Source organism: Clarias gariepinus, chromosome 3, assembly GCF_024256425.1.
Source record: "Clarias gariepinus isolate MV-2021 ecotype Netherlands chromosome 3, CGAR_prim_01v2, whole genome shotgun sequence".
Classification (NCBI taxonomy): Eukaryota; Metazoa; Chordata; class Actinopteri; order Siluriformes; family Clariidae; genus Clarias; species Clarias gariepinus.
In genome coordinates this window covers 46,746,297-46,762,500 of record NC_071102.1, presented here as the reverse complement: position 1 = coordinate 46,762,500, position 16,204 = coordinate 46,746,297, and the positions used below count along the sequence as shown (strand labels likewise).

The 16,204-nt window shown below is 44.6% G+C and overlaps 1 protein-coding gene across 1 annotated transcript in view; it reads left to right on the top strand.

Moving 5' to 3' along the window:
• LOC128519304 (low-density lipoprotein receptor-related protein 1B-like) overlaps nucleotides 1-16,204 on the top strand; it is a gene marked incomplete at its 5' end in the record, with an annotated part of 288,531 nt that overhangs the window by 257,686 nt on the left and 14,641 nt on the right. Inside the window, one exon of the mRNA XM_053492987.1 lies at nucleotides 13,989-14,065. Coding sequence (XP_053348962.1) covers nucleotides 13,989-14,065 — 77 coding nt within the window. The remainder of the gene's footprint in view (nucleotides 1-13,988; nucleotides 14,066-16,204) is intronic.

The following is a 16,204-nucleotide window of genomic DNA, read 5'->3' as shown; positions in this document are numbered from 1 at the left end:
GAGTCATGAATGTTGCATAAGTGATTGGTGTATGTAATAAATGACTCGTAGTGATTAGCCTACATTTAAAAACAAACACCTCGAGTGATTATATTACATTCATAAACACTAATGGTTTGATTACTTTCACAAATGATTCCCTAATGTACATAAATAATCCCTTCTGTGATTAACTTAATTATACACAACTCATCATTATATCGTTAAATGACTCTTCAGATGATTAACATAGATTTATTCACAAACATCTTTCTGAATCATTTGCTTAAATGACTCTTTAAGTGATTCACTTGCTGGGGTAAATGATCACAGGACTGATCAGCCTACATTTATAAACGTTCCTGAGAGTTATATGCGTCTATATTCATGAATAACTGCTTTAAATGTGAATATTCCCTGTCGATGTGTTGTAGATAGTGTGGATGTGTGTGTGTGTATGTGAGTGCATGTGTACGTGTGTGTGTGTACATGTGTGTGTGTATGTGAGTGCATGTGTACGTGTGTGTGTGTGTACATGTGTGTGTGTGTGAGTGCATGTGTGTGTGTGTGTGCGTGTGTGTGTGTGTACAATAATGGAGCTGATGGACGCTCTCCTCTCCGTCTGAAAAGCGATGCTCTTTTGTCTGAACCCTCGTCCCTTCCCCTCTTTTGTATTAAGCCATTAGATCTCTCCCTCCTGCTGGGTTATAGATGGTATTTTTTATTAGACCTCGTTCAGGAAGGCACTGGTTTCCGTCTGTCTTCACGCTCACACGGCCCATGCTGCATTTTTGCCTCACCTCATTAGTATTCTTTAATTTCTGCTCTTCGCTCTCTATTAAATCCGGGTTTTCAGGAACAAAACGCTTTCCATTTGTATGCAGATGACCGCCGCTTGTTTGGCAAAAGGTTAAAAGGCGTTAATGAAAAGGTGGAGGGACAACAAAGGACCTTCTGCGATTAGCATATTAACAAAACGAGCTTTTCTCTCAGGTTCATCTCGTCCCATCAAAGCTCTTTATTTGATTTCTCCGTACACACTACCTCTTTTTTCTCTGCCACATTTTCAGTCTTGAGGGTTTTTAAGTTCGAAGATGCAGAGTGTGTGTGCGAGTCTCTCGACACGCTCGCTGTGTGTCCCGTGTTAAATGAAAGCCTCGTCTTTCCCAACCCGCGCGTTCTTTATATTTTCAAGGTTTTCCGTCTCATAAAAGCAGCTCTCCAGTTTTAAATGTCATTTACCATCTCAAGGAGAAAATCTGAAAGTTGTGGGATGTGTTTTTTTCCCCACCGTGTAGTCGACGCATACGTCAGGCTAATGGACTAGGCGACTTTTAGCACAGTGTTTTAGCGCTGATACGGACCTATATTTCCGCCCGGCTTTTCACACGGTTATTTTTACTTTTGTCTGACAAACGCAATTACAGGATGGACCAGTTCTCAGAGAAATACATGTTTTTCCAAAATAGGACTTTTTTCTTTTACTGCTCGACTAAGGGAACATTTTAGCATCGGAAAGCTGGAGCTGCCTTTTTCCCATCATACGCCCGTTTACTTTTCTCTTTCACATTGTCTCATTTAAATCATGTGATCAGGGACACGGATTATTCGCAAGCTACATAAAAAGTTCTCAGCATATCAATTATTAACGATATTTATTATTATTTTGTACCTTACGCTTTAGGCCTTGTTCACACGGGCGTAAAATTTTTGGTTCAACAACCGCGCTTTGAACGTCCTAGACGTTTATGTTGCGTTTTGTAGTGGCGCGCGATTGACTTCTACAATGGCGTTCGTTTGTCTCTGTCTAACGCCAGCCTGCAGCCCAAATTGTAGTTTGTGTGTTAACCTGTGGAGGCAGTGTGTCGGGAACTGGATATGAAAGCCCTTTTTATTTGAGGTGCCTTCTTTTAATATGGACCATTTTGCTATATTAGACATTATTCTTCTTGTTTTAAAAATTCTCGTAAAACAGCAACGTAGGGAAAGAAAAAATTGCAGCCGCTACTGGGTTCAGCCTCTGACTGCACAACGTCAAATTAAAGGAAGTTTTTTTGTGTTTTCTGAAGAAATGCGAAAATTTCTGCACAAGTTTTTCAATTACTGTCGGATGTTTTTTGCATTTCCCTATGTATAGCATGAAGGATCGTGGGATATATACGGTTCTCTGATGCGTTAAATTAACATGAAGAAAACGCACTAGAAGCGTTTTCCTTGCATTCATTGGGATTTGAACGCCAAGAAAAAGCTGCATGCAACATTTTTTTGACACCGTGCAGGCGGACAAACGCACATCACCAAAGTCTGTGTGAACACTTATTGACTCCTATGTATAGAAAACCCTCCGCGCTTGGTCCACGCTCACCGGGGATAATATTATATTGTAGCGTTTTACCGCCCGAAGAAACTTGGAGATACGAGTGAGCTTGCTTGCTGTCCAATGCAAATGGCTGGGAGTACTTTATTTAGCACACAGTCACACAACAGCATAAACAACACATTTACTTCAAGAACCTACATCCAATTTAGCCTTAGCATGAACTGAGGCACATTCAACAGGTCACACCTCTAACACACAAACCTGGCCAAAGCCACTAACCCAAACACCCTTCTATTTGTTTTCCGAAGCCTGTGACAATGCCACCCCCAGCCCTACATCACTTGCGTCTGTGTTGAGGATGAACGTGCGAGATGCGTCAGGATAATTAAGAACGGGAGACGTGACCAAAGCTCCACGCAACTAAGCAAAAGCACGCGCATGCACATTGTCCCAGTCAAACGGCTGGTTCTTTTGCGTTAGCCCGTGCAGCGGGCTTGCGATCGTGGCAAAATCTTTTACGAACTGACGGTAGTAAGAGGCTAAACCGAGGTAGGTGCGTAGCTGTGACACATTTATTGGTTCAGGTTAATTCTTTACCGCAGCAATTTTGGCTGGATTGGTAGCAATCCCTTTAGCATTAATTACATGACCCAGAAAAACAGTCTTTTGCCGCAACAGCTGGCACTTTTTAGGGTGAAGCCGCAAATTCGCCAGCTGGATAGCCAGAAAGACTTTCCCTAGGTTAGCTAGGGCGCCCTCAAACTCTTTCCCGTGCACCAATAAATACACAACGGTTGCGAGGGATATCTGCCAGAAATTTCTCCATCAACCGTTTAAAACTAGCTGGAGCGTTACATAGGCCAAAAGGCATGCGCTGAAATTGCCATACCCCTTGCCCAATCGGGCTTCCGTAGTAAGACGTCATCCAGAACGCAGTTTACATAGACCCCAGCATGATTTTCTACACGTCCCCACCGGAACTTTCTCTTACGCCGTGGTGTTCCGCGAAGTCAGCGGCTAGCTCCACTTAAGCGAGAAATGCGTAGAGTTCAACAGTGCCATTTTAGGCGGGAAGGCGAGGCTGCATCTCGCTCGCCGTCTAACAGTGCATGGAGTTGTATCTTGCTTCAGCGCTGGAACCCTTGATGAGCCTGTTCCAGAATTTACTCCCGTCCCGAGGTCCAGTGTCGGAATGCTCATCTCACCACTCTGCTTTGGTCGCTCCGCTTTGCTCGCGCTGGCTCTGTCAGGAAGATGTTCTTTCATCCTCCTTAGCTACTCTGCTACTCGCCAGCCTACTTGGATCTTCCGTAGGTCCTCTATAGTGTGCTCCAACTCGCGGCACCATGAAGCACGGACACGAGGCGAGTTCTTACAGGAAAAGGAATAATTAATTTAGGTAAAATAGAGAAGGAAAGGATTAAAGGAGAAAGGACGGAAAGAAAGGGGAAGAGATGAAGTGCACGTGCAGATCCAGGGGCTGTGCCATGCTGGCATGCGGGCACATAGCTGGCAAATGGTGGCGGGGGGCAGGGCGGCAGAACGGGGCACGCGGAGGCAGCACGCCTGCACGGAGTGAAGGCGCTGCGGGAGCGCGAGGATCAAAGGGCGGAATTCCAGTGTTCCGTTTAAAGTCTCTGGGGCGCTTCACATCACCCACTCGCATGCCACTATGTCCTGCTCCACCGCATCACGTAATTCCCGCACTAAACGCCGCGCCTTGCTTTTATAATGCAGAGCCCGAGATCCTAACATTAATTATTGCCAGCTGGCCCAAATAGGCGTCTCTGTCCCTTTTCATACCTGCCGCCTATCTAGGGAGCCTACAGAGTGAGCGAGGAGCGATAGTTTATTTATGCCGTATAATCAGGGGCTCTTATTCCTATTTGTCCTGGGATGTTGTTTTTTTAGTGTTACTGTGTGTGCTTTACAATGGCAGGCAACATTCAAATACAAATGATTCCCCCTCCCCAGGTGTGAATCAGCTGTTCTCTCCTTTACATTCAGATAAACTGAAATGTAAGAGAGAGATGTGAGATTTTCTTTATTATATCATAAATTGTATTGGTTGTAATGAAAAATTAGACTAGCTAATTAAGTTCAATAGCTAACGATTTTATATAACAGTTCATTAAGGAATGAACTGTTATATAGCTTCTATTTATCATTTTATTGTTATTATTTAAAAAATTAAATTTAAAGAATTAAGTTTTACTAAATAATATTTATGCAGGATAATCAGGGCCTCTTATTTCTATGTACTTTAGGTTGTTGTTCTTGCAGTGTTACGGTGTGTGCTTTGCAATGTCAGACATATTCAAATGCAAATAAATCACCCCCCCCCTTTCTATCTCTTTAATTCCAGTGATTAAAAAACGGTAAAAATTTCAATTTTGGAATCCACAGACGCTTAGTGGTCCGAGCACAACGTAATAATCTTTGTATGATAAAATAACTCGTAACATGAATCCACACAAAGCTGAAACAGCAAAAGAACATGATAATAATAATTTTAAAAATAATATAGTTCTTTTTGCTGTTTATGTCCACCATTTAATGATTATTTAATTATCAATAATTAAAGCTACTCACATCGCGCGCTTTCACTTTTAAAAAATATGCAGTGTTTAATCAGCAAGTATATGTCGCCTCTCTTTATGTTACAGTAGGTGAATATTATCACTGAAACAAAGCTGCTCGTGTCGGCTCATATCGGGAGCTTTTTAATCAAAGGGGAGATTAGAAGGGGAAAAGTGAAAGTGTGTACAAACACCATAGCACAATGCATCTGTGTAAATGGTCGAAATGTGGTTGTGAATCAATATTTTAGTGAATGTAAAATGTTCGCGTGAACCCGCGGCGCGCGTGTGCACTCTTTCACTTTGCGTGCCGATATGAGAGATTTATAAGAGATTTCTCTTTCCCAGAAATATAACAAACAAATTTATACGTGTTAAATAAGCGCTGTTTTTGCGGCGCTCTGCAAAACGCACGCCGATGTGAGCCGCCTTATCTCAGTCATAATATACTAACATATTTTTGCTTTGTATTGGACCGCTCGCGCACAACCTCTTGCGGGCGAGCCTGTGAATACGCCGTTTTAACGGGGGTGGGGATAAGAAACACCGCCCCGGCTGAAGCGAGGGAAGCGAGTTTAATTTTTTTTATGTTTTTTTTTTTTTTTTTGCATTTTGTGCAAGAACTAAAGATGGCAGCAAGAAGAAAACTAGACGCTTTTAGTTTGGTTTTTAAAGCAGCCTGTGCCAAGAGGAATTAACATCAGGCCAGGTCTGGAGCAGGTTACGGCACTGAGCTACCGATTAGAAGGTCGGCAGTTCGAGCTCGAGTTTAACCCTATCTGCTTTAGAGGACGCTGTATTCTGTCTGACCTGCACTCTGACCCTGGCAGTCTAACTGTAATCCAAAAGCTGTGGTATAATACGAATTAAACAGCTGTGTTAAGTGACCTCTTGTTATTAAGATCGTTTTACTGCGGCGCAGTGATGCACTCATGCATATTCAGGCCATGTTACTCAAGTTCTGGAATTATATCTAATGTGCATATTAAGAGAATGTGAGTTACACAGCGTGCTTGAGGTTCGGGTCTGCAGCGGAGTACTAGCTAAGTGCCTGTAGCTCGTGCCATCGTAGAGACTTGCTTTCTTTCCCTCCCCTTATATCACCTGTTTATCACACCTTACCACTACAAAGCGCTGCTACTTTCCATCCATTCCCCTTACAGACCCTCAGCGCGGAGGGCGGAGCCTTCACAGGAAGCAGGACAGGATCCCAATCACTTCAGAGTGAAGCGTACAGAAGACTTGCTCTGTGAAGTGCACTCAGCTCGCTGAAGTGTGTGATAAGTTGAAGCAGGTGCGCTAAAGCAGGAAAAAGCCATCAGTGTGTGACATTTTGGGGAAGGTTGAGTGTTGTGTTCGTATCCTGAGCCTCTCGCAGTCATGCCGCACTTCCTGTCTCTCCTTGTTGGGCTGACACTAAGTGCTCACTTGCAGCAGTGTGAGGCAAATCGTTATGGGTGGACTGAGTGAATTTACATGATTAAGCTCACTTCATGGTGTGTGTGGCTTTGATTATGGTTTTGGATTTACACTACTGTTCAAAAGTTTGGGGTTACTTTCTAACTCCATGATCGTTCCTTATTTTTATTTCTTTCTACATTGTAAAGGAACGCTGAAGGCGTCCAAAAAATGCATCATTCCTTTGAACAGTTAATATTGAGGTTTGTCTGCTACTTCTGCTCTGTAAAGACTTTATAACGCCTCTAATCTGAGGTGCTGTTAATTGGTAATTTTTTAGGCTGATAACTCTAAATGAATTTCTCGCCTGCGGCAGAGGTAGGTTTTGGTCTCGCCCTTCTAGGATGGCCTTCATGAGAGCCAGTTTCATTATGATGCTTGACGGAATTATTCAAATGCATTTGACACTACTGTTTTTACAAAAACTATTACAGAAAGGCTGACCTCTGTTTCTTAAAATAACAAATAACTGTTGTTTTTGTTGTTGTTACATAATTACCTAATTCTGTATGTGTTATTTTATAGTTTTGAAATCCCCAGTATTGTTATAGAATGTAGAAAATAAATCAATAAACACAAACAAAGAAATTTGCAAGTGACCCCAAACTTTTAAACGGTAGTGTATGTACTGAGACGTGTAATGTGGGTGTGGTTCGCCTTGAGGTGAGTAAAGTGAGCGTGGCTTGAAGTTTCTGTTAGGTGAGATAAGTGGGTGTAATTTTAAGTTTCTGTAGCCAGGTGAGTAAAGTGGGTGTGGTTTTAAGTTTCTGTAGCCAGGTAAGTAAAGTGGGTGTGGTTTTAAGTTTCTGTAGCCAGGTGAGTAAAGTGGGTGTGGTTTTAAGTTTCTGTAGGCAGGTGAGTAAAGTGGGTGTGGTTTAAAATTTCTGTAGTTCGGTGAGTAATGTAGGTGTGGCTTTAAGTTTCTTTATTCAGGTGAGTAAAGTGGGTGTGGTTTTAAGTTTCTGTAGTCCGGTTGTAGCGCAGCCACATAAGAGGGTTATTTTTATGCGCCAATTAAGATAAAATAAAAATAAATAAAACCAACCAGCCTTATTAGCAACCCTGCTATGGGTTATTTTGTTCCCCAAAAAGACTGTGTTTGGTTCCAGGGTTAAGCTCTGGTGAGCATACGCAGTTATAGCCCCAATGATGTGTCGGGTCACGAGTTGAAGCATAAAAGCGGAACCGGCAAAGGACTTGGGGTGGAGAGATGAGGAGACAGCATGCTAGTTTTGGAAGAGAGAGAAAGAGAAATTGTTTGTGATTCCCGAGGATTATTGTTTCTTCAGTGGATTAATCTTCGTTGGACACTTTCAATACCCATCTCGTTCCGTTTTCTCGTGATCCGGGATTGACTATCTTATACCGGTGAGACTGAGCCATCTCTCCCCGCCACCATTACACACACACTTCAATAACACAGACTTTGGACTTTCATACATACATGCACACACACTTACACTTTTCATATTTTTGTATATATTTTGTAATTATTGGTTTTTGGTGCACCTTGGTTGTTTGTTTTTCTGTCTGACGTAATACACTTTGGGTATGTTTTGGAATTTTTGTTGTCACGTTTCTTCACTTGCTCCGAGAAGGTTGCGCAACACCGGAAGTAAGTTTTATTAGCTCTCGACCCCGTAGTAGTGTAAATACTACTTTAAAAGCCGAGCGTTACATATTGGTGGCCCGTACGGGAAATCTGTGTTTTTGGGTATTTTCCGGTGTTGTGTGACTTGGCAGAGCAAAATAGCTGCTAACATGGCTAACACTTATGCTAACGCTAGTAAGGCCGACTCTGTTTTTGCTAGTAATATACCGGATGATGTAGATGATGTTTCGGAGGCATTTGTGACATGACGTAACCCTTCAGCTAAAATAACTTCTTTGTTTAGTTCATTGTAAATATCGGATAGACATGATGATGATAGTGGTGGTCATATGTCTAATATTGCTGATGTTGTAAAAAAAAAAAGAAATGGACTTAAGCAATGTAAAGGGGATGTAGAGGCTCTGTCAAAGAAAGTGGGCATGTTAGAGAAGGATTTTAGAGAATTAATTAATAGCAGTATTAATCATGAAATCAGTTTTTGGCAAGCAGTGGACGCTAGATTGGCTGAGCTGGAGCACTACTGCCAGGAGACTCTAGAAAAACTGGAGAGAGCGGTAACTGACTGTTTTGCACCGTGATGTTATCTGGGAGAAGCAGATGAAGAAGCTGCACCTCACTAGCACGCCCACTGTCCACAGGTTACAGGCCTACACGCCGGCGTCCTCACAATCTCCACATCTACAGTCACCCGGGATTCCAAACACTACAGAAAAGAACTGCATGGGGGCGAAAAATTGTCCGCGGAAGAGGAAAGACCAACACAGCCAGAAGAAGCTTCAGGAAAGAGCCCCAGAGCTCGCTTCTACACTGCCCCAGGCCGGACCCTCCAACGCTTAGCCCCACTCTGCAGCCTCTCAGCTCTTGTACACCATGCCCCCGCAGACAGACCCTTCACAATTAAAAACCCTATTGAGCCTCCTAGACGTCGCCTGGTGGCCCACTATTCGCAAGGACCTCTGGAAGTACGTACAAGCTTGTGAGGTCTGCCAAAACACCAAGAGCCGGAGTAAGGAAACCAGGGGCCACCAAGTTCAAGTTCAAGTTCAAGTTCAAGTGGGCTTTATTGTCATTACAACCATATACAGTTAGTACACAGTGAAACGAAACAACGTTCCTCCAGGACCAAGGTGCTACATGCAACATAAACTTACAACATAAATTAACAGAGACACTAAACTAGCTAACCAAGAGGCCTAGTTAACTGGCTAGCAGAGACAGGACAGAGAGATCTAACATAAATTACAACATAAATTAACAAAAACTAACTAGCTAAGTAACATTTTTACAGACAACATAAAGTGCACGTGCAAATGTGCAAACAAGAGCAACAACAAAGTGACAGTGCGCAACCACGACATAACAGAACATAAAATATGGTGTTGAGGTAGTGGGTAAACAAACATTCCTTAAAACAGCAGCAAGATTTGAGGAATTAGTGCAAAAATGTAGTTCAGTAATGATCATTGTGCAAAAAGATTGTTAGAAACAGTGAAGCATTTACAGGTTGGTGTGTACGATAATTTGGTGGTGTAGGTCAGTGTGTCTGCACTTGTGTTGATTAGTCAGTCCAGTCTCAATATTTTGAGGTAGTTGAGTTAAGCTGTGTGATAATGTTTGTGTTTGTGTGTGTGTGAGTGTGTTTGTGTTTATCAGTCCAGTCCCTTTTTGTTGAGGAGACGGATGGCTTGTGGAAAAAAGCTGTTGCACAGTCTGGATGTGTGTGCCCGAATGCTTCGGTACCTTTTTCCAGATGGCAGGAGTGTAAAGTGTGTGTGAGAGGGGTGTGTCCGATCAGCCACAATGCTGGTGGCTTTGCGGATGCAGCGTGTGGTGTAGATGTCTTCAATAGAGGGGAGAGAGGCCCCGATGATCTTCTCCGCTGTCCTCACTATCCGTTGTAGGGTTTTGCGATCCGATATGGCACAATTCCCAAACCAGACAGTGATGCAGCCGCTCAGGATGCTCTCGATAGTTCCTCTATAGAAGGTGGTCAGGATCGGTGGTGGAAGCTGGGCCTTCCTCAGTCTTCTCAGAAAGAAGAGACGCTGTTGGGCTTTCTTCTGTAGGGAGCTGGTGTTGAGGGACCAGCTGAGGTCCTTCTCTAGGTGGACACCCAGGAATTTGGTGCTTTCGACGATTCCCACAGAGGAGCCATTGATGCTCAGCGGAGAATGGTCGCCTCGTGTCCTCCTAAAGTCAACAACCATCTCCTTTGTCTTGTCAACATTTAGAGACAGGTTGTTGTCTTTACACCAGTCTGTTAGTCTGTTACTCGTCGTTCTTGCTAATGAGACCCACCACGGTCGTGTCATCAGCGAACTTAATGATGTGGTTCGAACTGTGTGTTGCTACACAGTCGTGAGTCAGCAGTGTGAACAGCAGGGGACTGAGCACACAGCCTTGTGGGGCCCCAGTGCTCAGTGTGGTGGTGCTGGAGGTGCAGTTCCCGATCCGTACTGACTGAGGCCTACCGGTCAGAAAGTCCAGGATCCAGTTGCAGAGGGAGGTGTTCAGGCCCAACAGGTTCAGCTTCCCAATTAGTTGTTGGGGGATGATAGTGTTGAATGCTGAGCTGAAATCTATGTACAGCATTCGAACATATGTGTCCTTCTTGTCAAGGTGTGTGAGGGCAAGATGGAGTGTAGTGGAGATGGCGTCGTCCGTTGAGCGGTTAGGACGGTACGCAAATTGCAGTGGGTCCAGTGAGGAGGGCAGCAGGGTCTTTATGTGTCTCATGACGAGCCGCTCGAAGCACTTCATGATGGTGGGTGTGAGTGCAACGGGACGGTAGTCATTGAGACAGGACACAGTAGACTTCTTGGGCACGGGGACGATGGTGGTGGCCTTGAAGCACGTGGGAACGACGGCGCTGCTCAGAGAGATGTTAAAGATGTCGGTGAGAACATCTGCCAGCTGTTCAGCACATTCTCTGAGCACTCTGCCTGGGATGTTGTCTGGTCCAGCAGCTTTACGTGGGTTGACTCTGCGTAGAGTTTTCCTCACCTCAGCTGTAGTGAGACACAGCACCTGGTCGTTCGGAGGAGGGGTGGTCTTCCTCGCCGCTACGTTGTTCTGCCTGTCAAACCGAGCATAAAAGTTGTTCAGCGCATCCTGGAGGGAGCCGTCACTGTCACAGGCAGGTGATGTCGCCCTGTAGTTTGTGATGGCTTGTAAGCCCTGCCACATGCGCCGTGTGTCACCGCTGTCCCTGAAGTGATTGTGGATTTTCTGGGCGTGTGCGCGCTTTGCCTCTCTGATGGCCCGAGAAAGTTTGGCCCTTGCTGTTCTGAGGGCCACCTTGTCTCCCGCTTTGAAGGCAGAGTCTCTGGTCCTCAGAAGTGCACGCACTTCCGCAGTAATCCACGGTTTCTGGTTGGGTCGTGAGATGATGCTCTTGGAGACAGTGACGTCATCGGTGCACTTGTTGATGTAGCTGGTCACTGATGACGTGTACTCCTCCAAGTCAGTGAAGTCGCCGTAAGTTGCAGCCTCCCTAAACATGTTCCAGTCAGTGCACTCGAAGCAGTCCTGAAGAGCAGAGATGGCTCCTGCAGGCCAGGTTCTCACCTGCTTCAGAACCGGTTTTGAGCGCCTGACGAGTGGTCTGTATGCTGGAATTAGCATAACAGAGATGTGGTCTGAGTAGCCGAGGTGGGGGCGGGGCTCTGCCCGATATGCGCCGGGGATGTTTGTGTAAACAAGATCCAGCGTGTTTTTCCCTCTCGTTGCAAAGTCCACATACTGATGAAATCTAGGAAGCACTGACTTGAGATTTGCATGGTTGAAATCTCCAGCAACAATAAACAGTCCATCCGGGTGTGTATTTTGCAGTTCACTGATCTTAGTATACAATTCCCATAGCGCTTCCTTAGCATTAGCGCTAGGTGGAATGTACACTCCGATAATGAAAACAGTGGTGAATTCTCGTGGTAAATAAAAAGGTCTGCATCTAACAATCACAAACTCCACTAGCAATGAGCAATAACTAGAAACTAGCACAGAGTTCTTGCACCATTTCGTGTTGATGTAAACACATAAGCCGCCACCGCGAGTCTTACCGCACAGAGCTGTATTCCTGTCGGCGCGAAACGAGGCTAGCCCGTCTAGCTGAATAGCGGCGTCCGGTACTCTGTCGCTGAGCCATGTCTCCGTGAAAACAAAGACACAGCAGTCTCTAACCTCACGCTGTGTAGCCTGCTGGAGTCGGATGTAGTCCAGTTTATTGTCCAGAGAGCAGACGTTGGATAAGATGATGGACGGGAGAGCCGGCCGGCTAGGGTTTGTTTTTAGCCTAGCACAGACTCCCGCCCGCTTGCCGCGCTTCCGCTTCCTCGCGCACCGCTTCCGATGACCCTTCCTCCGGCCTCCTGCATCAGGCAACGCTGAGGCTTCGAGGCCTGGTTCACGCAGCAAGCCGAGGTCGCGTAGCTTTTCCCGCAGCTCATCGCGGATAACATTAACCGGGTTATTTAGGTTGAAAAGTGTCTGGCTGTTGTATGTACGGACACCAGTTGCGACGATATCCATACACATAATAAAATAAACGCGCTACACACAAAACGTAAACAAAGTAGCACCATTTTGGCTCCGGAGCGGCCGCTGCGTGCTACTGCCGCGCCGCCATCTTGGACCAGAGATCGGCCACTCCCCTAGCCCCGCATCCAAGGAGCTACCAACTGGCAGACCTCTCCAGCCACATAAGGGGGTTGTTTTTATGTGCCAATTAAGATGATAAAAAAAAAATAATAAAACCACCGGGCATTATTAGCAACCCTGCGATGGGTTATTTTGTTCCCCAAAAAGACTGTGTTAGGTTCCAAGATGAAGCTCTCGTGAGCATGCGCAGTTATGGCGTGAGGAAACCCCAATGACGTGACGGGTCACAAGTTCTGGCATAAAAGCGGAACTGGCAAAGGACTCGGGGTGGAGAGATAAGGAGACAGCGCTGGTTTAGGAAGAGAAAGAGAGATTGTTTGTGGTTCCCAAGGATTATTGTTCCCTCAGTGGATTAATCTTTGTTGGACACTTTCAATACCCATCTTGTTCCGTTTTCTCATGATCCCGGATTGACCATCTTATACATACATACGTATATGTGAAATCGAGTTATCTCTCCCCGCCACCAATACATGCACACTTCAATAACACGGACTTTGAACTTTCATACATACATGCACACACACTTACACTTTTCTTATTTTTGTATATATTTTGTAAATATTGTTTTTTGGTGCACCTTGGTTGTTTGTTTTTCTGTCTCACTTAATACACGTTGGGTTTGTTTTGGAATTGTTGTTGTCGCGTGTCTTTACTTTCTTCACAAAGCTTGCGCAACACCGGAAGTAAGTTTTATTAGCCCATATTTAGATTCTCGACCCCGTAGTAGTGTAACTAGGTTAACTTTAAAAGCCAAGTGTTACACGGTGAGTTAACTAGGTGTGGCTTTAAAGTTCTTTAGTCAGGTAAGTAAAATGGGTGTGGTTTCAAGTTTCTGTAGCCAGGTGAGTAAAATGGGTGTGGTTTCAAGTTTCTGTAGCCAGGTGAGTAAAGTGGGTGTGGTTTTAAGTTTCTGTAGTCAGGTGAGTAAAGTGGGTGTGGTTTTAAGTATTAGTAGTCTGGTAAGTGAAGTGGGTGTGGCTTTAAGTATTGGTAGCCCGGTGATTAAAGTAGGTGTGGCTTTAAGTTTCAGTAGTCCGGAGAGTAAAGTAGGTGTGGCTTTAAGTTTTCATAGTTAGATAAATAAAGTGGGTGTGGTTTTAAGTTTCTGTAGCCACGTGAGTAAAGTGGGTGTGATTTTAAGTTTCTGTAGTCCAGTGAGTAAAATGGGTGTGGTTTAAAGTTTCTGTAGTCAGGTGAGTAAAGTGGGTGTGGCTTTAAGATTTAGTAGTTTGGTGAGTAAAGTAGGTGTGGCTTTAAGATTTTGTAGTCTGGTGGGTAAAGTAGGTGTAGCTTTAAGTTTCTGTAGCCACGTCAGTAAAGTGGGTGTGGTTTTAAGTTTCTGTAGTTGGATGAGTAAAGTGGGTGTGGCTTGTGTTTTCAGGTGCTCAGTGAACTGGACCGGTACTCAATGTGAGAAACCTACAGCCAACAACAGCAGGAGCGACATCGTTAGCGGGAGTGAGTATTTAACACACACACACACACACACACACACACCCACACACTCCCTTCTCCCATTAATCCATCTGCCTGTCATCCTGGCTCTCAATCCATTTATTCTCATTCATTCGTTTATCCCCCCACACAGACACACCCCTCCATCCCTCTATCCACTCTTTCTATCCACTACACTTTTATTTTTAATGGATGTATATGTTATTTATTAATGTTACATCATGCTGCTCTTCTCCACGTGTCTGGAGTTTCTCTATTATGCCTTTATTATTCTGTAATGTCTCCGCCTCCACGCAACTCTCTTTCACCCCTCTCTGACACCTCACCATCACCCCCCATTACCCGTCTCGTCTTTGACCCCCACTTGTCTCAGGGAGACTCTCAGGGAGTTTTTCCTTGTACTGTCGCCCGCGCCTTGCTCACCAGGGACAATCTGCTCATCTTGATTATTTAAATTCCATACAGACTTAAATTATTCTTTCGATTGTGTAAAGCTGCTTTGCGACAATGACAATTGTTAAAAGCGCTATACTAATAAAATTTAATTGAATTGAACTTGTCCTGCTGTTGTAGATTTCTGCCGCACAGTTGACATTTGAGTTTGACATTTCCAGCTGTGTGATTCTCCCGCATGATCCTAAAACACATCTACCTTATTTCCACTACACTGGTGCTGGTGCCAGGTGCCGGTTCTGGTGCTCGACCGGTGCTGGACTGGGAACCACTGAAAACCGGCCCGCATTTACACTAAACAGGAGCTCAGCGGGAGCTGCATGATAATACGTCACAGGCCACGCCCACTCAACAGAAAAATTTCTGAAGTCAGTTTACTGGTTATTCTCCAAACTATGAAAATGTATTTCAGTATCCAAAGGCAGCTTATTCGACGTGTTATAACCGCTGAAAGAGATCGACACAGACAACAAGCTTATTCACTATTTGGTCGGTTGTTCGTGTGAAGCCTGCAACTATTAGTTATTTTCTTATTTCCTCATACACTTTTTTTTTTCCAGTTTCTGCTGAATCTCGGCGGATGTCCAAAAGCGCTTTTGTTTCATCCACGCTCCACATTAACGGACTTTGTGTCTCCACCATTTTTTTTACCGCTCCCAATAACTCCGCCCACCGCTCGTGAAATCACGGGTTTTCACAACTAGACCAGCAGAGTTTAGGGGCCGGTTCGGTGCTTAATTATACGGCACCGGCACCAATTTTTTTCTGTGAAAAAGCGCGGCACTTGTTCCGAAATTGGGAACTGGCACGGAACCGGCACGGGAAACAGAGCACTGGAAAAGGGGTAATAGTGACCATGCTTAAATCAGCTGCAGAATTTTCTGATATTTAGGAGGAGGGTGATATTAAACAGCATAGGAGAAAGATGGAGAAAGCTTTACAGCAGTAACCTTAAAACCCAAGTCGTCAGTGAGGAATGGACACTGACCCAGCACTTAATCTCTAATCATCATGGGTATCCTCTCAGGTACAAATGCCCAAAATGTATGATGTACAAATACATTACAGGCCACGCCCACTAAACAGAAACAACCATGGCCGAAGTCAGTTTACTGGTTATTCTCCAAACTATGAAAATGTATTTCAGTATCCAAAAGCAGTTTATTCGACGTGTTATAACCGCTGAAAGTCTTTCTTCAGTTTTTAAATAGCAAATAGTGTGACACGTTAAAGATCTAAAATGGATAAAATGACAACTCATATCAAAGCCATGGAATGTTGTGTGTGTGTGTGTGTGTGTGTGTGGACAAATGAAGTGAAAGTGCTGCACAGTATGTTAAGATTGTTAGTTAAGGGCATGACCAGACATCTGTGAGAAGACAGAAGCATGTGGAGGTGTTCTCGTTCAGGGACTTATAGCCTGAATTAAACTTAACAAACTGAAATTCCGAGCTTCTGTGTGCTCTGCTCGCACCTGAGTCTCGCTCCAGGAACCTCCGATAGCAAGCCACAGGCAGTTGTAGCTGAACTGCATTACTGTCAGGACTGTGTTAAAGCCTTACGCTGGGCTCGAAGCCGAACACCACTCATCATTAACGCAGAACCTGTCGCCATGGCTCCAGAGTTTCCTGCAGCACCAGCATTACCGGGGCTCGAGCTGTATTCCCAGACTTCAGGAAGCTGCTGTGC